The sequence below is a fragment of the Eschscholzia californica genome, unplaced genomic scaffold, assembly GCF_041429995.1.
Source record: "Eschscholzia californica isolate CP2 unplaced genomic scaffold, dmEscCali1.0.p SCAF_2, whole genome shotgun sequence".
Classification (NCBI taxonomy): Eukaryota; Viridiplantae; Streptophyta; class Magnoliopsida; order Ranunculales; family Papaveraceae; genus Eschscholzia; species Eschscholzia californica.
Genome location: NW_028238309.1, coordinates 66,141,762 through 66,163,792, shown reverse-complemented (window position 1 = coordinate 66,163,792; position 22,031 = coordinate 66,141,762). Strand labels below are relative to the sequence as shown.

The 22,031-nt window shown below is 36.3% G+C and overlaps 4 protein-coding genes across 6 annotated transcripts; 1 reads left to right on the top strand and 3 right to left on the bottom strand.

Moving 5' to 3' along the window:
- Nucleotides 1–668: 668 nt before the first annotated feature.
- LOC147560468 (calcium-dependent protein kinase 2-like) lies at nt 669–4,825 on the top strand. The gene is made up of 9 exons (XM_086662615.1): nt 669–1,816; nt 2,773–2,916; nt 3,038–3,190; nt 3,449–3,564; nt 3,651–3,818; nt 3,910–4,037; nt 4,128–4,227; nt 4,314–4,385; nt 4,470–4,825. Exons 1-8 carry the CDS (start codon nt 1,015–1,017, stop codon nt 4,383–4,385), a joined length of 1,683 nt encoding a protein of 560 aa, XP_086518741.1. The 5' UTR covers nt 669–1,014; the 3' UTR covers nt 4,470–4,825.
- On the bottom strand, nt 4,778–5,865 carry LOC147560467 (transcription factor CPC-like). The gene is made up of 3 exons (XM_086662616.1): nt 5,542–5,865; nt 5,368–5,452; nt 4,778–5,070 (listed from the first exon to the last, which is right to left on the bottom strand). The coding sequence occupies exons 1-3, from the start codon at nt 5,588–5,590 to the stop codon at nt 4,977–4,979; spliced, it is 228 nt and encodes a 75-aa protein (XP_086518742.1). The 5' UTR covers nt 5,591–5,865; the 3' UTR covers nt 4,778–4,976.
- A 3,652-nt stretch (nt 5,866–9,517) lies between these two features.
- Nucleotides 9,518–11,284, bottom strand: LOC147560466 (uncharacterized). The gene is made up of 3 exons (XM_086658038.1): nt 10,040–11,284; nt 9,864–9,945; nt 9,518–9,766 (listed from the first exon to the last, which is right to left on the bottom strand). Exons 1-2 carry the CDS (start codon nt 11,087–11,089, stop codon nt 9,913–9,915), a joined length of 1,083 nt encoding a protein of 360 aa, XP_086514164.1. The 5' UTR covers nt 11,090–11,284; the 3' UTR covers nt 9,518–9,766; nt 9,864–9,912.
- A 958-nt stretch (nt 11,285–12,242) lies between these two features.
- AUG4 (HAUS augmin-like complex subunit) lies at nt 12,243–17,176 on the bottom strand. 3 transcript variants are annotated; one of them, XM_086662612.1, is made up of 14 exons: nt 16,951–17,176; nt 16,557–16,710; nt 16,438–16,485; nt 15,862–15,972; nt 15,433–15,762; nt 15,246–15,345; nt 15,105–15,150; nt 14,642–14,735; nt 14,438–14,509; nt 14,212–14,270; nt 13,104–13,172; nt 12,961–13,012; nt 12,608–12,685; nt 12,243–12,521 (listed from the first exon to the last, which is right to left on the bottom strand). In XM_086662612.1, the coding sequence occupies exons 2-14, from the start codon at nt 16,701–16,703 to the stop codon at nt 12,450–12,452; spliced, it is 1,278 nt and encodes a 425-aa protein (XP_086518738.1). In that variant the 5' UTR covers nt 16,704–16,710; nt 16,951–17,176; the 3' UTR covers nt 12,243–12,449. The 3 variants fall into 3 exon arrangements, with proteins under 3 accessions (XP_086518738.1, XP_086518740.1, XP_086518739.1); XM_086662614.1 differs by having other exon boundaries at nt 16,942–17,102; XM_086662613.1 differs by having other exon boundaries at nt 16,806–16,963.
- Nucleotides 17,177–22,031: the final 4,855 nt, after the last annotated feature.

Sequence of the window (22,031 nt, the reverse complement as noted above, 5' to 3'; positions counted from 1 at the left end):
GAGAACTTCTGAAATGTTATTAGGGGGACAACTACAAATGTTTGATAATATTACTTTTTTTTTTTACCGATTATGTATACTATATTATGGATCTCTGGAACATGTAGACACAAGTCACAAGCTATTTTCACTTTCAACAAATAAAGGCACAATCTATTCACTAATTGTCTCGAATTCTCTACACTATAAAAATAAAATAATTCATGTATTACATGGTTCCTGTACATGTCATTATATATATATATATATATATATATATATATATATATATATATATATTTATTTATTTATTTATTTTTTGTTGAAAATGTCATCATATATAATACTTATGTTAAAATGATCTTTTTTTTTTTGAAACATGTTAAAATGATCTTCACAATGTCAAAAGAGAATAACTTAATTTTTGACATTAAGCTCTTTTTATTTACTATAAAGTACGCACGATGTTATAGGATGATGCAGACTTGGACCTAACGAATTTAAAAAGTCTCGATAGGGAATGGTGTTTATCTTCTTAAGAGGAACACCACACTACGTCTCTCCACTGGTGCTGAATTTCTTTACAACACACAATACATTGTAGATAATGTAGCCATAAATAGTCATTTGTCTATTCATAGATAATTGTGATTTCTTATAAAGAAAATTGATAGATAATGAATAAAAACAGAAATTTGTTTAAAACTTTCTTCTAAACTTGCTTTATTTTGAATTAAATTCTTCTTCTACCCTCAACCTAAAAAACTCCAACAATTTTCTTATTTAGACTCCTTCAAAATCTCTCTGTCTTGTTCTGTTTTTCTGTTCATCTTTTCTCTCTTCTCTAAAAAAACAAACCTAGTTTTCCCCTAAAATATCTCAAATACTACATACCCAAGTTTGAATTTTTCCAAAGATTACTTCTTTTTCAATATTCTGAGCTTCAACATTGAAAATCAAATCTTGGTTTTGTTTCTAACATCCTCAAAATCACTCATTTCAGAATTATTGATTGACCCTTTATCTTTCTCTAGAATGGGTTCTTGTTTAAGTAAGAACAAGGTTAAGACTACAAAAAGGATAAAAAAGACAAAGGAACAAGATTGTAAAGGGGGTTATAACAAAAATCATCAACATCAGAATCAACATTATCATCAAAATCAAGCAAGACCCAGAACTCAAGAACCAGTTATTCTCATCTCCAAATCTCCTGTACCAGAGATTCTTCCAGTTCCTCTTCAAACAAGACCAACCCAACAACAACAACAACAACAACAAGCTCCACCACCATTAAAACCCACCCCATTACCTAAACCTATTCAAGGACCAAACACCATTCTAGGGAAACCCTTTGAAGATATTAGGAAGTTCTATACTCTTGGAAGAGAATTGGGTAGAGGTCAATTTGGTATAACTTATCTTTGTAATGAAATTTCAACAGGTCAATTCTATGCTTCTAAATCAATTTTGAAAAGAAAGCTTATAAAACCAAATGATAAAGCTGATATAAAGAGGGAAATTCAAATTATGCAACATTTAACTGGTCAAGCTAATATTGTTGAATTTAAAGGTGCTTATGAAGATCAACATTCTGTTCATCTTGTTATGGAACTTTGTGAAGGTGGTGAACTTTTTGATAGGATTATAGCTAAGGGTCAATACTCTGAAAGGGCAGCTTCATCAATTTGTAGGTGTATTGTGAATTTTGTTCATCTTTGTCATTTCATGGGTGTGATGCATAGAGATTTAAAGCCTGAAAATTTCTTGCTTTCTAGTATGGATGAAACTGCTATATTGAAAGCAACAGATTTTGGTCTATCTGTTTTCATTGAAGAAGGTATCATTTCTATCCCTTCTTTTTATGTTTTTCGTGTTTTCGTGTTTTTGTGTTTGTATGTGAGTACATGTTTCTAGTTAATGAATGCATTATTATAGTAATCTATTGAACCCTTTGTTTGTTCATGCCTAGTTATGGAATGACAAATCTTACCATTTAAGAAACTTGTCTATGATTTTGGGTATGTTCTTGTGTTGTTTGTGTGAGAAAAGTCCCATGCGGGAGAAGGGCGATCCAGCAACCAAGAATATAATGTCTAAGTCCTCTCCACTCAAAACCAGCAATGAGTGGAGAGGACCTAGACATTATATTCTTGGTTGCCAGATCACCCTTCTCCCACATGGGACTATTCTCACAGTCTGAGTTTCGGTGAACGGTCTGTCGTAGATAATATCATTATACTTCTTGATACATTTTGTTGTGCAATATAGGGTGATTTATTAGTTGTTTTAACTCAAAAGTGTTAATTGAACTTCATTTTCAACATTATAAGATTCTGTCTAGTTTTTATGTTGCATTTTGAATCTTTCATGTGTTTTTGTTTCTTTTCTGTTTCAGTACTATAATTGCATTCTACATTGAAATTCATTTAATATTGTCATATCGAGTGAGTCATTATCGCGTCCTTATTCAATTTGAAATAATGGTTGGCAACTAAGTTTCGGTTGAGCCTTTTGCTTTCTTGTATTTTGAGCAACATATTTCTTGTTACGTCTGTGGACATCAACTCACTTGGCAATGAGTATAGAGGTCCTCGATATTATGATCTAGGTCTTCAGACTTCCTCTCGTGCACAAGGGACTATCCTGACACACTCTAATATTTTGAGCTTATGTTTCCCGTTAATATCTCCCCGATGGTAGTGGTTATTTCTTATTAGCATTCTTTTAACACGAAAAAGTTTCGTTATAAAGCGTTATATTACTTACACTGATCTGGTGTGAAACTTATTCTAGGTAAGGTGTACCGAGATATAGTTGGGAGTGCATATTATGTTGCTCCTGAAGTATTACGCCGTTCTTATGGTAAAGAAATAGATATATGGAGTGCGGGAGTTATCTTATACATTCTTCTCAGTGGAGTTCCTCCTTTTTGGGCCGGTAAGAAAAAAAACTTACTTGAACCAAGTTTATAGCAATTCATATTTTTGTGGTTCAACCACTTTCCGCCAAAAAACAGGTGATATTTATGTCTTCTGAGTACTAATGACTGGTTTTACAGAAAATGAGAAGGGGATATTTGATGCTATATTGGAAGGAGAGATCGACTTCGAGAGTGCTCCTTGGCCAACAATATCTAGCAGTGCCAAAGATCTGGTTGCAAAGATGCTGACTCAAGATCCAAAAAAGCGTATTACTTCTGCTGAGGTTCTTGGTGAGTTTTCTTCTCCGCTCTGGATACGACTTTCAGCGTTTAGCATGATATAACATGTATACGAATTAGAGGAAAAGGTCTATTCAGATAACATGCTTAATGCTTGAAATCTAGTATAAACACTTGAGTTTTCTTTTATATTCATTCGCCTATTATGGGTGATACTTTCAGTTAATTGAGATGTCTAGATAGAGAATTTCAACGTTTCGATTAAGCTTTAAATTTCACTTTCGGTAATGGATTGACTTGATGATTCAGAACACCCGTGGATTAGAGAAGGTGGAGATGCATCAGACAAACCAATAGACAGTGCAGTCCTTACAAGAATGGAGCAATTCAGAGCAATGAACAAGCTCAAGAAGCTCGCAATGACGGTAGAATACTAAATCATATGAATGGTATACTTGTGTACTTTTAAGTTTTTCTCGTACTAATGTCTGGACTTTTGTAACTTATAAAGGTAATTGCACAAAACCTTTCCGAAGAAGACATTAAAGGGTTGAAAACAATGTTCAAGAACTTAGATACTGATCAGAGTGGCACAATCACCTACGAAGAACTCAAAACGGGTTTAGCTCGTCTTGGGTCAAAGCTATCAGAAGTTAAAGTCAAGCAGCTAATGGATGCAGTAAGATGCTAATCAACCCACTCGTATTTGCCTTCCTTCTTTTCAGATTTAGATGAAGCTTTGGTTTTTTATTATGTGTTTTCTATTTCAGGCTGATGTAGATGGAAACGGAACAATTGATTACATCGAGTTTGTAAGTGCTACAATGCATAGACATCGACTCGAACGAGAGGAAAATCTATGTAAAGCCTTCCAATATTTCGATAAAGATAACAGCGGGTTAGTTTTGTATTTTATCTAGATCGATTAACTGGAAAGGCGTCCAACTATCTAGTATGCTAAGATATAATATTCATCTATCTTGGACAGGTTTATTACGAGAGACGAGTTGGAAGTTGCCATGAAAGATTACGGAATGAGCGATGAAGCCAGTATTAGGGAGATAATCTCAGAAGTGGATACCGATAATGTAAGTTCATACACAACTCAAAACTCCCCCCGATTTTCTTTAATTCGATCAAGTCATTCGACTTAACTCATTCCATCAAACCTTAGGACGGGAGAATCAACTACGATGAGTTTTGTGCAATGATGAGGAACGGAATGCAAACGCCGAAGCTCTTATAGGTGCAGTAATATGCCATTTTCTGTTTTACCACATTGAGATCAGAGGTACATATTCCATTCAAATGTCTTCTTGAGATCTTGCAGTTTACTCTATCAGAATGAAATGGAAGTTCGAGCCGAAAAAAAAAAGGATAAGGGTTTGTTAGTTTTTAGAGTTATAAGTATAGTATGTTCATATCTAGTATCTGTTTTTTCTTTTCATTTTCTCATTCTTTCAAGAGGGATTTGTACCCTTGCTTTCTTGTTTCGATCCAAATATCTGGAAAGACAATAATCAAAAACAAAAGATCGGCCTACGTTTATATGCTTTCACGTAAAAATTCTTCACAGATCAAGTCGAAGGCGACCGAATTTCGTAGGTAAATCTTCCTACATATATGTATATTCTCTCATAAAAAAATGTCAAGATTATTATTGAATACTAATATTTCATTTTCAAACACCACCCATACAAATTTACATCAAACATTCATAGCATGAATAACAACATCTCATGCAAAGCACAAAAACTCTCTCTCTCTCTCTCTCTCTAGAGCAATACCCATACCAAAAGAAGAATACCCTAATTTGAAATTTCCATTGTTTTTTTCTTCAACTTGATGATGAAGAAGAATACCTTGAAGTCCAATATTTCTCAATCTCTTCTGCTGTCCTTCCAGGAATTCTCCCAGCTATCAAAGACCATCTGAATTCATAGATGCTAAATTAGTCCTTAAAAGGAGTAATGCTAGAGAACAATAAAAACTAGTCAGCCTTTTGGTTAAAATCTTATGTGGTTTACCATGATTCAAGGTTCAGTGGATCAGAATCATCGGAAGCACGAATCAAAACAAACCACATAAGATTTAATTTCTTTCCAGAGTCTGTCTAGTTTTTCTTGTTCTCTACCATTTTTCTAAACGAAGTAGATAATCGGGAAGATGCAATATCAGCTTGTGAGCCAAAGTATCAGAAAGATTCTAGAGAAGCAATTCTGTAATACCTCTCTCCAACCAGAGTAAACATCTTTGCAATCAGCATCTCTTCATCCTCTGAGAAATCATTGCTTGAATTTTGACTATCCACATCTTAAAACCGAAAATAAAAATAACCATTAAATCATTTCACAATCAACATCCAAGAACAAAAAAAAATGTACAAATCTCAAAATGGGTACCTTTGGAATTTTCACAAGTGTCATTAGTAGAATGATTAGTATCACTCATTTTTATGTTTCTCCACTAAGAACTCTCCACTACTCTATTGATAAAAAGGAACACAGAGAAGTGAGAAAATGAGAAGATCATAGTGGGATATTTATAGAACAAAGAAGAGAGAGAGAGAGAGAGAGGAAATAGTTTCATAACTGAATTTCTTGGATGGTGAGAATGAAGAATCTAAGACTAGTAGGTAGATGAAGATTTGTGTTGTGGGTTGGCCAGCCAGCCTTAGGTGTTGGCAGCTTTTAATGAATGTTGTTGAAAATAATTGCAGGCCAAACACAATGTTTTAATGATAAGGATGAAAGTTATAGTATCTCATGTACTACGTTTTCTCGCACGAAAATCTCGCTTGTTGGTGGGCACTTTCCTATTACAAAGACAAGGAATCTAATCCCTAAATCAAATTTGTCTGAATCTGAATGGTCTGAGTTATTTCGTCAGAAATACAATAATTATAGTTATTTGAGACACGGTTTTTTTTATTGTAGACTTATTTCACGTATGGTTCAATATTCAAATGGACCTAAAGTTGTGTGAAGATAACAATGTATACGAGTCAGTTATCAAAAAACACATACATATACGGAGCAGATGCTCACCAACTAAGAATACCAGTGTGGTTGAGGAAACCAGTACGGTTGCCCCAGACGTAACTTCCTCAAAAATGCCCACGACTTTTAACAGTCGACCACGTCTCGATGGGCAGAGGACATTAGATGTCTTTGGGGTAGACATGGGCATGGACCTGGTCCATATCATAAAAACTAGTTTTGTGTCTTGGTGAGCATTTGTTCGCTTACCACTGCAGATAACAGGAGTAAAAAAGTTCTAACTGAACTAACAAGATCCACCAACCATGAAGGCAGAAATCTATCTAAACTTGGTCTCGGACTTGATTTCTAGCTCCCAAAAACCAATTCAAGAAACAGAAATGGAACAGAACAAACATATTAAGACAAAACTAAATTCATTCATATCAATAATAAGTTTCATTGATTCCATATTTCCTATCTTTCTTCACCTTCATAACCCAAACTAAACAGCCCTATAATTGAAGTAAGGCTATGTCCAATAGAGCTACTAAATTTAGATAGTCTAAAGTTCAGAAACCATTTAAGTTCAGAAACCATGTAACGATTGATATGATCCTTCTTCAAAATGCCAGTTTTTACCAAGAAGTTTGAAACATTTTTTCTCTGATCACCTCGGAGTTGAATGACTTTGCCGAGTTCGGTATCATCTACCACAGTACCATTGCAGCCGAATTCTTTCTTCAAGTCTTTGAGAATCCTTTCGTAGCTGAATTCTTTTTTCAGTCCTTGAACCGTTGTTAGGCTCTTCTTACCATTCCTTTGTTGAATACGAATATGAACATACTCCTTCCCCCCTGGAGCAGTCCAGTCCTTATCCTCAGGAAATGGATCTCTTGCCACCCATCCATTAAAAAAAAAACTCAGATCACCTAAAACAATCTAGAATGGCAGGAAAAGTAATAGATTACCAAACAATAACACCTCGAATCTTATTGACGAAACATAAACCAAAACGACAGATGCAGTGTCAGATGAGTCAGACTCGTGGAATACCAAACGAATCTGAAATCTGACTCTAGCTCCCAATTGAGTCTAGTCTTATTTCAAAACCCAGCTCGTTTAAAAGGCTAATTTGAGCTGATTTTGGGTCCATTTGAGTCGAACAAATCAAATTTAGGCAAGTCAGACTCCGACAATGATTAAAAAAGACACCACCATCAATAAATATGGCTTGTGGATGTACAACTCTAATCATAAATAACTAACGTGAGGTCAGGCCATTACGGGCTAAACTACTAATAATGATTCCCTTTAGAGAGGATAGTATCAAAAATTTGTTGAGTTTCTACTAAACAATCCCAAGTATGTGTTGAGATGGAAGGGTGCTCCTCTTAACAGGTTAAGCATATTTCCTGTCGTTTAAAAATGCGAGGTTCGGGAGTGTCAAAGCGGGCAGTATTACTAGCAGTCTGGAAGGTTGGCCTGCATCATCCTATAACATGTTATCAGTACAATTCGCTCTATTGTGATGTGATCTTGGGAGGGTGTTTAGTAAACAGTCACCCATCGGTGGTGAAATGGAGTGTGATGCTCCTCTTGAGAAGTCAAACACCCTTTCCTGGTGAGCCCTTTAAACCCGTGAGGTTCAGAAGTACTAAAGCTGGTCTACATTAGCCTAACAATAATAAAAATGTTGTGTTATTGAAAACTGACTCTAATCGATTCATCACTTTGAATCTTATCGACACCTTTAGTAGAATAATAAACGAAGGAGTTGTGTAAATAGTCAAAAATGACTCCTCGCAACTTATATATGGATGAATTCGGAGATATTGATAAAGAAAAAAAAAATAGCCATTTCTATTTAATTTAACCTTTAAATTTTAATTCTACTTTGGGTTGTTCTTAAGCAGAAGTACCATATGCAAATGATAGATATCACTGCAATAAACGATGGAGTGATTATAACAACGAAAAGGCTATCTAGATGATTTTATTCCCTTCCATGCAGCAAATAATAACTATTTAGTAGGTTAACGAGTTTCATCCATGTATACATGACTTACTGCTGGGTGGTGCAGTGCTGGTCGTCGGTGGTGCAATCATTTTATCATGAAAGAAAGGAAATATCTCATATCTAGAGTAACAACTCGGATGAATAACTCTGTCATCCCGTAACAACATTTTGGAAAAATAGCTATTACCCCGCGCAGACATCTATTGCAGTCACTCCAATGATATATCAAATGTGCACTGCGCTAGAACATATACCTTCTGGATGTTTGTAAAATCAGCTTCCTTTGTTTGGTTTGAGAATCGTATCATACAATCATTATACCACATGCATGCCTGAGTAGAGGTTGGACACCTTTGTGTTATATCTTGAACGGCGGCTGTCTCAACACAATCCCTGCATATTTTGTTTGTTATATTGCCTCTACACTGTACGGATCCGTAAACGGTATCCAGGCTCTGGCCTATGGTTGATGCTAGGGTTTTAAATTGAGCTATCAATTTCAAACACTCTGGTTCATATTCTGATTAAGTGATGATATCTCTAACATAAGCTTCCTCGAGCTTTTTGGGTTGCTTTAATGATGGCGTAAAGATCAGCAAAGTTCTCATACATTTATCTTTCACGCTTGTCATTCCAAAGCTTAACCTCCATTGTTATCAATTTTAGGGTTTAAGGAGCCTATTGTCTATACAAATGATTGGGCATTGTTGTGCTAGTAGTTGGCGGTGCAGTGCTAGGCATTAGTGGTGCAGTGCTAGACGTTAGGGGTGCAGTGCTAGCCATTGGTAGTGCAATCACGTTATTATATATTATAGAAAGGATATAAGTCATACCTAAGAAAATAACTAGGTCGAATCATTCGGCCATCGCCCCGGTAAGACACATAGGGCAGTCAGTGGACGATATATCTGGTTTGCACAGTATTAGACCATATACCTTATCAAAGTTTGTAAAATCAGTTTCTTTAATAGCAAATTTAGACCATAGAGTAGTAGCTATATGCTCTTATAAGATCATTCACTAACCCACCTAAACTTTGCTTAAACTGAATTGGATTGCTAATGATTGTCAGATTCAACATATACACTTTTTTTCGTTGTCTTGAACTCCTATAAGAACACAATTCCTGCACATTTCGACTGTTATGTTGCCTCTATATTACCGTAAACGACATTTGGGGTCTGACGAACACGGTTGATGGGTAGAAAAGCCACGAAAGGGTCGACGAAGCTCTGGTATAGGCCATTAATTATCTCCTAATCGGTGGTAGAGAAGCTACATTATTGATCTAAGAAAACCCACATTACATAATAAAGTTCGAAAACGGGTATTAGTGAAAACTAGTTATAATTTTGACAGTTCAATCAAGATGATGATGAATTGAGTAACTTGTAAATCCAATTTCATTATTTCATTAGCTACCCTTACATTTTAAGATTGGGAATGCCCTAGAACAAGAAACTTCATGACTGAAAGAAGAAGAAAAAGAATGAAAAAACAATCAAAGACAAAGAGACTGACAGAACTCAATTAGGGCATCCTTCTTCTTCTTCCATCATTTCTGCTAAGAACTCAATCTTGCCCAAAATCAGTCTTACTCTTATGCTCATCATCAGTCTCCATGATCTTCTGCAATTGACCCAACAACAGAATTAAACATTGCAATTTTGAATGCAAGAATATGTTAATTAAAGATAACAAAGATTTAATCTTTCCTTTTTCTTACCTTATCAATTTGATCATTTGTGGTTGGTGAATCTTGCCCAGAATCAGTCTTACTTTTTATGCTCATCATCTGGCTTCAACTTCTGCAAATGGTCCAAGAACAAAATTAAAGATTCCCATTAGACTATGTTAATTAACAAATAATAAAGATTTAATCTTTCCTTTTTCTTTTGTTACCTTATCAGTAAGATCATTTGGGGTTTCAGAATCAGGATTTGTTTGAATTGTTCCACCAGAGTTAGATAATGATGATGTGGGTATTGCCTGATTAGCAGAATCAAGATTGTTTTCGTCGTTGACATTAGAATTGGGCAAGATCGTAGGTGGAGTAGTAGTAGTATCTGGTGAAAATGGTGGTGTTGAAGGTAGTGCAAATGGTGATTTTGGTGGTGATGGTAGTAGTGGTGAAAATGGCGGTGTTAAAGGTAGTGCAAATGGTGATTTTGGTGGTGATGGTAGTAGTGGTAGTACTGGTGAAAATGGTGGTGTTGAAGGTAGTGCAAATGGTGATTTTGGTGGTGGTGGTAGTGGTGATTTTGGTGGTGGTGGTAGTGGTGAAAATGGTGGTGTTAAAGGTAGTGCAAATGGTGATTTTGGTGGTGATGGTAGTAGTGGTGGTAGTGGTGAAAATGGTGGTGTTGAAGATAGTGCAAATGGTGATTTTGGTGGTGGTGGTAGTGGTGATTTTGGTGCTGGTGGTAGTGGTGATTTTGGTGGTGGTGGTAGTGGTGTTAAAGGTAGTGCAAATGGTGATTTTGGTGGTGATGGTAGTAGTGGTGATGGTGGTGGTAGAAGAGAACCGGAGCCGGAAATCATTTCATGGAAGTAAGCCGGTGATGGGTTCCTCTGTTGACCACCAATTCCGAAGGAGGATAGCTTCTTCCCTAATTTGTTACGACAAATTTGTACCGCTTCTTGAGGAATTGGGAGTTCAGAATCAACTCCACTGGTGGTGGCAGCGATGGTGGCAGTTGGGGCAGCGGTGGTGGCAGTTGGGGCAGTGGTGGCGGCAGTTGGGGTGGTTTCCTGTGTTGCAGTTACAGTGAAAGTTGTGGTCGGTCCATTGGTGGTGACCGAGACTACAATCTCGAGGTTGTTAACAGTAGTGGTGGTGGTGGTGGTGGCAGAGCTTCTGAGGGGAAGGCTGCCATTGTTAGTGGTGATGGAGGCGGTGGTGGACCTTGGGGTGGTGGTGGTGGGATTTGGAACCTGGTTGTTGTTCTCCATTTCTTTCTCTCTATCTTCTTGATTCTTTCTTTCTCTCTCTTCTTGATTCTTTCTTTCTCTCTCACTTCTTGATTTTGTATTGAGCAAAAGAAAATGGAGGATTGAAGTAGAAAATGGTTGTTATCTTTTATAGAAGGAAGGAAGGGAAGGGGAATTTTGGTTAGTTATTTGAATTAGTTTTCAAGAATCTCAACTGCCTCTAACTAACTAACTGTCATTATAACAACTAGATATACTTTTCTTTAGAGCAGGGCTAGATGGCCCAAAATAGGGGTCGGGCCACTTCCAGAAGCAGATGTGGGTGGCCCTTATTGGTTGAGCCACTTCTCACTAAATCGGGTTGTTAGTCAGGGTCGGACACGTTAGTCTGACGTGTTGGTCAACCATTCTTTTCGTGTCAGTTAGCATTTGTTTCATGTTTACCCATGATTTGTAAGCAACTCAATAACTCACCAACTAGAAGAGAAGGGAACACGATGATGTTTTCCATAAACGCAATTTAAATATTAACTTGAATTCATTACAAACTTTTAAATTTTAAACCATTGTTACTAAGAACTAAATAAAAAATTCGCAGATGCAGATGAGCTAAACGATAATGCCAGACTTCAGAGGAGACTTGGGAACCAGAGGACAAGGAAGGACCAAAAAGGGAGATTGGTGCGTGAGGTCTTTATGTAGATATGAGAACGGACTAGATTTTGAATAAACTTTTTTTTACGGCAGCTAGATTTAGACTGGGTTAGGTTCCTCACAAGGGTATAATGGACGGTCACGATTTTTATCTCACCTACAGCCAAAATACATCAAATGTGTCTTACACCATAATCATATAAATGTTGTAAACAATCCCAAGTATGTGTTGAGATGGAGCGGGTGCTCCGGTTAAGAGGTTAAGCATCTTTTCCTAGGCCGTTTAAAAATGTGAGGTTCACAGGTGTCAAAGCAAACAGTAAGTACCACTAGCAGTCTAGAAGGTTGGCATGCATCATCCTATAACATGTTATCAGTACAATTCGTTCTACTGTGATGTGATTTTGGGAAAGTGTGACATAGGTGGTGACATTATGTGTGATGCTCCTCTTGAGAAGTTGGTCTACATTAGCCTAGCAACAAAAAAAATGTTGTGTTATAGAGATCTGACTATAATCGATTCAAAACTAACACAGATTTCATATTATAAAAAGATCAAGAAACAACCCTTTAAAATAGTTGTTCTCAAATCAGGTTAACCAAAATCCTATGGTTCGATTCAAATTTGGGATGGATTTTTGCAGAGTCTTGGCTCTTCTATAAGTTGATTCGATAAAGCAAAATATATGCATTTCAAGGATAAAATATAAAAAGACAGATCAATTTATTATGCGCCTCCGGTGCTTCGCTTTAGGTCCATTTCGACTTGGTGAATCGTCCACTGCATACCTTCTAATTTCTGGTAAAGAATTCGAAGATACATTAGCCATTGTTAGACACTAAGAATGAGGATTAACAGACGATTTTTGTAATTAACGGAAATACCTTTACAATTTCATGGTATTGTCTTGCAATGGTATCAAAATGAGCATCAACACCTTGGTATTCACGAAGACGGGTTACCTGTTGCAAGAGTTTAAAAGCCGAAAATTAGTCTAATGTTGTGTTTGAATGAAAAAAACATGAAATCCTAGGATTTTCTTCGGTCCATATGAGAACCAAACACAAGAAACTCTTGTTTTTGGATTTCATTTTCTTCAAATCAGTATAGAGTAATTCTCAAGAAAGAAAAAAAACTTATAGATCACTTGCAGAAACTGAGTTAAAAATGCAAATGCCATGATGATCTTATCACAAACTTAGCGAATAACTATGAAGAAGTTAAGGATGGATCTTACAGCCTTATTGTAAGCAATTGAAGCTTCTTCCGTGGCCTCTACAAGATACTTCCTGCGAAAATTGAATATTACACGAATGGGTCAGAAACCGCATTACCTGGGAGAGAATAATATAACGAGGTTTTTTTTTCAGCTTAAACTACCTTATCTTATGGAGAGCGGGTATTGAATCTGGAGTGTAAGTGTCACGAAGAAGAAGATGTTCCAGAACCCTAAGAATAAGAGTGGCAGAAATATAAGCGTTGAAAGAGAATTAAACAAAAAACACACTAAAATTAAGACGAAAAATGCAATAAAATAAGTAGAGTAAATATTAATATGTTTGCCAAACGGAAAAAGGAACAGGCCATATCATATGGCTCGAGCACATGAATGAATATAATAAAGATGAAAGGACATTGAAAGCTAATAGCATCAATAAGACAAAAACTAAGCGAAGAGTTTGACATGGGATATTAAGAGCATGAAGACCATTAGAAACTTTAAGTACAGACAAATCTTATGTTGTGGTCTAAGTTTTAAGTCTAACTAATTTGTGGTAGTTGAAGGCATCCATCAGTTGGACTTGCAGACCAGAAATTTACGAGGGAGAAACTCTTGCAAGATCACCAAAGGATCGAGGACAAACGATTCTGAAATGTAACACCATAAGAATGGATAGAAGAACCAAAATCGAAGAACTAGCATATTGAACTGAAGACTTGGACTACATTTCTATTGAATGAATATAAGCTAATACAAAAGTGCAGTCGTAGATGGGCTTGTAGCTGCATGGAATATAGAAGCATTTAGTTTGCGAAGTTCAAGTCTCATGACTTCCCTAGTTTTATGTTGATATTCACCAAGAAGCGAGTTAATCACTTTTTCTTTTCTCCTTTTGTGCTCAATATTCAATTTTAGGATGAATTTACGAGACCTGCAACCCTAAAAACTCCCACAGGAGAAAGCAGAACAATGGACTAATGGAGTATAGAAATAGTTATGCTTAACAAAAATACTACAGCTTCTCTCGTTGACATCTGTAGCTACTGGAGTAATATAAAGCAAAATGGATTCCTCAGTTTCAGAAATAGAGGCAACCGAAAGAAGATAAACCCTTACAAACTAAATGTAGCCGTTCAGGCATCAATTTTCATCATATTGGAAATGTGTGTCACTTAAATTTCTAAACTTAAAAAGGATACATGCAATGTGAAAAAAGAAAATACGAAAGCAACTGAAATCATCATTCAAAAGATATCAACAACGTACCTCAACTTGGCATTCATTGTCTCACATCTTTTGCACAACCATGTTTTTCTTAATTCATCCTATTAGATGAGAAGAGGGATAAAAAAACAAAGTCATTAGACAATCATAAGGCAAGGACTAACATTTTAGCTCCGTAAAACCTTATTCAATCCACATATTGTTAGCTAAAACTAAAACTCGAGACATCTCGCACCATACAGAGAAGTGAGATAAGTAGCAAAATTACATATTGATGTTGGTGTTGCAGCTTCAAATCCTTTACAAGCTTAATGAGCACACCGAGTATCTGCTCCAGGACCTTATATGGACAGAATCATTTATGGGTCAATCGCCATTCAAAAAGATGAAATACGAGCTAGAGGACAAACAAATTCATAAGATGAGCATGTTATCCAATTTCATGGTTAAAAGAGAAAAAGTAATCACATACATTATAGTATTCCGCAAATTTCCTATCTGCTGAATATAGATCCTCTCTCAGAGCTGCCTCATCCCTTTCAATCTCCTCAATGATTAACTTTACCCTGATAACAGGGACACAAAAATAAGAACACTTACATAAGCTATATACCAGAAATGGTACCCATTTGATACATCAAAGATAAATTCATGAAATTTAAGAAACTCCTTTAACCCAACAACGCTAAAAGTACAACTCGTGAGGAACAGACAGTACAATAGCACAATTAGTGGCAGAAAAAAAAAACTAAAAACAAAGTGAAGATAAATTATGGCAAGCAATGATGTTCACACGACAATGACAAGATAAGGTTATTGTATCAGCGCAATATCCATTTAAACATAGAAAATAAAACTTGGGTTCTGTGAAGGACCCAAACAGATGGATTATGTATACAAGGAGCAGACAAATACACAAGAATGAAGAATTAAACCTTTCTGGAAGCCGGGCACTTGACATTTGACCACTGCGCGAAGAATCTGCAGTACGACATTAGCAATATTAATTGAACAAAACCATTACTGTGTTACAAACAATTAAACTTGATTCAAAACCTTCTAGCTTTAAGACCTACCAATGTCATCCATTGCAAAAGCATCAGCTAACTTATCGCATTTAGCTTTCAGCCGAGCTTCGATCACACGACCAAGTGGAATTTGATATTCTGTCATCTCCTACAACGATTAGGCATTGTATGAAAAATATCTTGAAATGATCAAAGTTAAACTTAATTCATTATTTCATTATCCAGAATAACATACCATACTGTTGGGATTTTGCTGAAGCTGGGTCTGCCTTAAATAACTAGGCGTAATTCCAAGAAAACAATTTGGGACCCCTCCTAGTCCAGGTTCGCCTGATTCGCTAGTATTGGGAGGAAGCGTGTTAGCTAAACTGTTTGTATAATTCGTCGAATTAGAGCTGGAATTGATAGTAATACTGGTACTAGTACTATCAAGAGAACTCCTTGACATTATAGTCAATTTCTCTATTTCGTCCTCATGAATTTCCCCATCTTTCGAAATAAGTGGAAGTCTCAATCTTTGAGCTGCCTCTGCAACTACTAATCGATGTTCTAGAGATTCATAAACCTATAATTATGCAACAATTCACGTTAACATTCATTAGTCGTTATTTTTTCGCGAAGCAGTAATTTCCTGTATAGATTTGGAGTGCCGACTAGGTAATACCTGGGGGGAGCATTTCAAGACTGTTTGTGGATAGAGACCCTGACTTGGAGTGCCAAAATTCGCTCCTTGTTGGTATTCTTCAATCATCGCAATTGCTTCAGAGTAAATTGCCTACAGATAGAAAAAAAAAACACATTTGCGCAGTGTTAGTTTTTTTCTTAAATCAAATCTGAAATCTGACTCGAGTCAGGTTTACAAAAGGTTTGTTTTTTTTTCAGACTAGTACTGACTGACGCGTCTGAATTGCTATGTTTTGGGTTACATTTTGAAATTTCGGTCGAAATGATCGAAACTGAAATTTAGCTAAGCTTCTCTTAACAATGCCTTGTCAAGGAAATAAATTTCGAAACATTTCGGTCATTTCGACCGAAATATTTCCATTTTCATGTCTGCCGCGAATTCCCCCGAAACCGAAATTTCATTCCTTGCTTTTGAGTCAGCAATACAGATTAACACGAGTCGGATAAGTTAGATACATACAGTGAGAAGAAAGGAAAAAAACAACAAATTCGGCATTTGAAAACCCTAAACCTAGATTAGTTTGCAGAATTTTGAACAAAAAAACTAATTTCTCACCATTGCTTCCAAATAACGTAATCTCTCTCTCGACATTTCCTCTCTAGCCTGCAAATATGTGAAATCAAATTGAAATTAAGAAACAAATTGACAGCATAGAAAGAGGACATGAACATTACCAATTGAAGATCGTAATAGGCGGATTTAGAAACCATAGATCCATCAGGAGCTAAACAATGTCGATCTAACTGTTCAATCAGTTGAGTTACATCAGGTGGAAGGTTCTGTGCTCCTCCTCCTCCTCCTTGTAATCCAAATTTCGACATCTGAAGTCTACAAGAGAAAGAGATTGATCAGGGAATGAAAGAATTTAACCTAGAAATGTATAAATATGAGATTTTTTTCTCCATTGACTAATAGAAAAGTACATTCAAAATGGGGCAATTTGATTTATCAAACCCTAGACTAGAGTAAGAGCTTGAAAATCTGTGTTGGATATAACAATTTACTAAATATCACCATTTAAAAAACCCTAGCTTTTGAGAGATCGTTCGTTGTATACACACTACTTACTGATTTTTGTTCTTCTTTTTCTGGTCGTTGGTTGGAATCAAGGTTGGGTCGAACAAGAGTGTAATGTCTTCCGAGTGAGGTAGGCAGTGTTCGTTTTTTTTTTAAGTCAGATTTCAAATCTGACTCGTGGTATAGATTTAGTTCACTGGGATATTTGTAGTCGTATGCTGGTATGAACATATTTCACAATATTGGTTTGAAATTTGAATGGATAGTTTGGGCCTTTCACCTTTGGGGTTATTGGGGATGCATTTGAGTCCGATGATTCCGATTAGTCAATTCTCGATGATGATGATGATGATGATATAAGAAAACACTGTTGTTGTTTTTTTTCTCTAACCGGAAAAAATGCAAATCTTTCAAGGCTTGGTTGCACTAATTTTTTGTCCATTTGAGTCTAACCGATATTTGCAACAAAAAAAAATCGGTCCGATTCAAATAGGTTGAATTCATATTGTGAGACAAACACTTTCGTTAGTGTCCACGTATGTGTTTCAAGAGTGTGGGAGAGGAGATGCGGTCTTACCAGGCCTCATCGTGGCAACGAAGTGCGAAGATCAGTCCAAATTATAGTTGGGATCTTCACATAAACCCTTAACCAATTAAAAAACTCTGTTGAGTGCATAGTGAAAGCTGGTTTAATATACCACATACATTCGCTAGTATACGTCTTCTTGTTTCAATAATTGTTCAGTGCGATGGAAGTTGGAGGACCGACTCCACCAAAAAACTCAGTTTTTTGCGTCAATTTTTTTTTTCTCTAGTTGGGTCTTAAGCACCGCAGTTTTATTAATTTCTTTGACCATTGATGTTCAAGTTCAATTCTTATTAGAAAAATTTATCTGGTTTTTCCTTGATCGAATGAAACTACATAAAGACTTAACCACCTGATTTGCCTATAACAATCATCTTATTGCAGAATGTTTCACTTTGTATAAGCGAGTTGAAAGTACCGTATTTTTTGCATAAATTTTCGTTTGATGACACTGTTCAATATTCTTTTACATTTAATTTATCTCGTACCCAACTAAAACTTTGCACCGTACCGTTCTTCACCTCTGCTATTTGTGCAAGTTTTCTTCATCTTCTTCTCCTCTGATGCTTGTGTAAGTCAATGGCTTCTCTCATGTCTCTATAGGTCTTGGTAGTACTCTTTGATGCAGGTGTAAGAGGCGGAATTTCACTTTTGATGTTTGTGTAAACCGCGCATGTGAACACTAGGGAAATATACCCTTCCTCCTGTGTTAAGTATATTGTCGTGTAAAAGTAGGTTTACTCGTACACTATAAGTTCATTTTCAGTATTTATCGACATTTTAGATGTTCTGGAGAGGTTGAGAATTATAAGCCATCGTTGATACATTAGAACCCCTACTAGTTAAAAATTACCAAAATCAAATCTCGTCGCCAAAGGAAAATCAAATAAGAAAACACACGAGTGCTCGTAGATTACAAAAGAACTCCAATACCGAGAACGAACTCGCACAATATTTCTACATAATAATCAACCATACAACAAGTGCTTAATCAAACAATGGTCTTTTAATAGTATAATCAAACAATGGTCTTTTAATAGTATGACCATATACAGATATATCGGTGACTCGAGGAGCTTTAGAAGTTATAGGATATTGTGTTTTGACCGATGATTCGCAAGTCTATCTAAAAGTCTTTGATACTTATTGAGTTTGCCCGTTTGAATGTACATATACAGACCAAGTTTCGAGTTCTCTCACGAACGATGTGAGGATATCACAATCGTACACCTTCAGTGACGAGCTGTATTCGGGTGTGATACCATCAATGATGTCCCAAGCCTCACCATTTATTTGTTTCCACATTAAATTATTAAACACCCAACCTAAAGCTTAAGAAAACTAAGGCTTTGCTTACGACAAAAACTTTGCGAGTCTACCCAAAAGATCTCTGAAACTTATCAAAATTGAATTTACACGTATAGTCGAGACCCTGAATTCTCTCCCAACATCACATTATACTATAATACAAATTTTAGTTAGAGAACTAGCTGAAAATCAAAACATCAATGGGCCTAATCATCCCACTAATAAAACATAATTCGCTTATTGATTCTAATTTTAAAGATGTTCCAAAATCACTCACGATTGTGATCCCACACATATTTCCTCCAAATAGATTTTCAGCCGTATGTCATGCCTTACCTACTACTTTACCTCACATCACATTGTCGAAACCCTAGGCATTCTGACAAGATTACCAAAATACCCTTAATTCGCTACAACATTTTATATGAAAAAACGCTATCCTCACTTAAAAGCAAGGAATCTAAAACGTCAATAGTTAAAGGTCAATTAATCCAACGGTTTCAAAAGCATGCAGAAGATCACGTGATTAGTCACGTGTTCGAAACGAAACTAATACCGCCATCTTTTGGATTTTAAAATCCAAACGAAAATATTTTCTCTCTCTCTCTAAAAGTATTTTCCTTTCCCTCCATTAGTTTCCCGCCTCTTCTTCCCTCCTTAAAACCCCAATCTCAGTCTCTCTCTCAATCCCATTCCATCCCCACAATCTCTTTCTCTCTCTAAAACCATCTCCCCTTTCTCTCTCTCTATTCCCTCTTTCTCTCTCTACTCCCTCTTTCTCTCTCAAACTTTCATTCAGCCATGAATCAGAAGATTAGAAGCATTTACAGATCATCACCCAAAAGAGAAGATGGAGGTTACTACAAGTATCTCAAGCCAGGAGCACTCGCTCAATTAAGGAACTCAAGAATCATCGCTAAATCACACAGACTCGATTTACAGGCTCGGATCTCCGTTTGCCGAGTTGACTCATCTGAATCGCCGTCGTCAACGGTTGCTACTGCCGGAATCAACACTACGAACCAGATCTCTGGATTTGAAAGGATACCCATTTTTACTGGAAGGGTATTTAGCCCTAGATGTCCACAAAGGAAGAAACTTGTTGCATCTAGGTCATTTTTCTTTGTAACTTCACCCCCTTCTAGTCCTGTTCAAGATTCTCCTGAATCTATTAGGGATTTATTGAATCCAGATCTTCTTGTTTCTCACTGAATGTTGAAATCGAGTAAGTAAAATGAAAAGTTGATACTTATGTAAGATCCTTTGTAGATTGATTAGGGCATACAAAGTTAGATCTGGTATGGGTTTATCTGGAAACATCAATTTACAGTTTAAGCAATGTTTCCCCCTTTATATTATCAAATAAATGATTCAGTTTACCCATCTTAAGTTCTTCCATTGATTATGATCAATTTTTGGATCATTTTGTTTACAAATCTGTGTTGCTCATCTTGTTAGAATTAGGGTTTTTTGATGTTTCAAGGACATGTTAATGTAGATCATATTGGTACTGTTTGTTTTTTGTTCTTCCTGATTGTATGAATCTTGCTCGTTTGACTTGTCTGAATCTAAACAATTGGACTCAAATAGACCAAAATCAATTCATATAAGCCCTAATCTCTTCAGACGAAAACAAAATTCTGAAATTTGACCAAGGCAATTCAGATCTTAGTATTTGTTGCCTGCGAAGATTAAGCTCTATATTGTTTTCAATCACCCTAGTGTTGTGTTAGCCAACTAGGGCATTGGACACTTAATGTGTTACATGATAAATCCTTAGTTTGATTGTGATGTTCGCTTCGATTCTAATATTGAAATTCTACTAGAAATGAATCTACCCAATTGAAGAGTTGAAAGTGTCTAATTTTGGGTATTCTAGATGCTAGTATTACTTCGTTAATGTTGTTAACTTAGCCAAGTCTACAATAACTTCACTACTAATGCTAAATCCAACTACATATTAGGGTTTCACATATTCCATCTTTGTGTGATTTATGAACCATCACTAGTGTTTTTTGATTATAGAGTGAGATCAAACGTTTGTTGAAGTACAACTCTGGTGTTTCTTTATTGGTTTGACATGTAATTGAATTGTTTTAGCAAGTTAGATTCTTGATTTCGATGCTAAATTATCGAACATTTTATAATTCTTATATGGTAAGACGTGGGCATTGCTAGTTTTATGAAGTCTCTTGATGAATTTGATTATACTGAACTGTTGTTAACTGTCTAATTTTGGATGCAAGTTTTGCATCAGAATGAATCATTATCTTTCTCTTACAGTTGACCGATATAAACATGAAAACCTCGTTCAACGATGACCCTTCCACGCGGCAGCGCCGGATCACTGAAGCCGACTGGTGGTGTCTTTGCTCGAAGGGTGGTTTTCGCAGTGAAGTTTTTTTTTTGCCTTTGCACTCAAGGGCCAGTTTCTGCCTGACCCAAGGAAACCATTGCACGCCTCGTTACCTATTGGGAGGCCTATGCAGCTACTCTCCATAGAAACTGTCTACTTGAGACTGCCTGGGAGGCTTACACGATATGGAAACTGACTTCTTGAGACTGTCCCTTCCCCATCTGAATCGGACAATACCATGCTATTGTTGCTGCTTATAGTTGATCTATTCAACATATCTTTTTTTAGTCTCAAGCAGAAGAGTTTGTTCACTTCAGCAGTTAAGTTATCAGGAAGCTTTGCAATGATGTTGTAGAACCCCTAGACACCATGAACTCGAGGACCCTTTCTTGGTCGATTCCTCTGTTTCCTGTAGTAGAAATCATAGTTCATGTGTACCAATTCTAGGAGATGTTGAGTTCATGCTCTAGACGGCTTGTGGGTTCTTCACCTATTCGCATAATTCTATTGATGAAACCAAACATGAATGATGTCAAAACTCTTAAAACCAGTTGTCTAGACTTATATTATGGTTTGTAAAAACAGATTATTTTTTTTTCCATATGAAACTATTCTCACGATGACAAACAATACCGTGTGGTGGGGTGTGGGTTGTTTGTTCACACATGACAAGTTGGCCCCCACTATATCACCCTTCCTTCTACCCATAGTTTCAACATTTACTACGAATTCTTTTTGAGGGTTTAAGCAAATTCTCTGATGTCTTAGTTTTATGTATCGATGTATTCTTCTCATCGAGCTTTTGAGCTTAGAGTTAGAGATTGTTTAACTCCCGACTCAAAGAGTCCTAGTATATAAATGTCTGAAATATCGAACATTTTT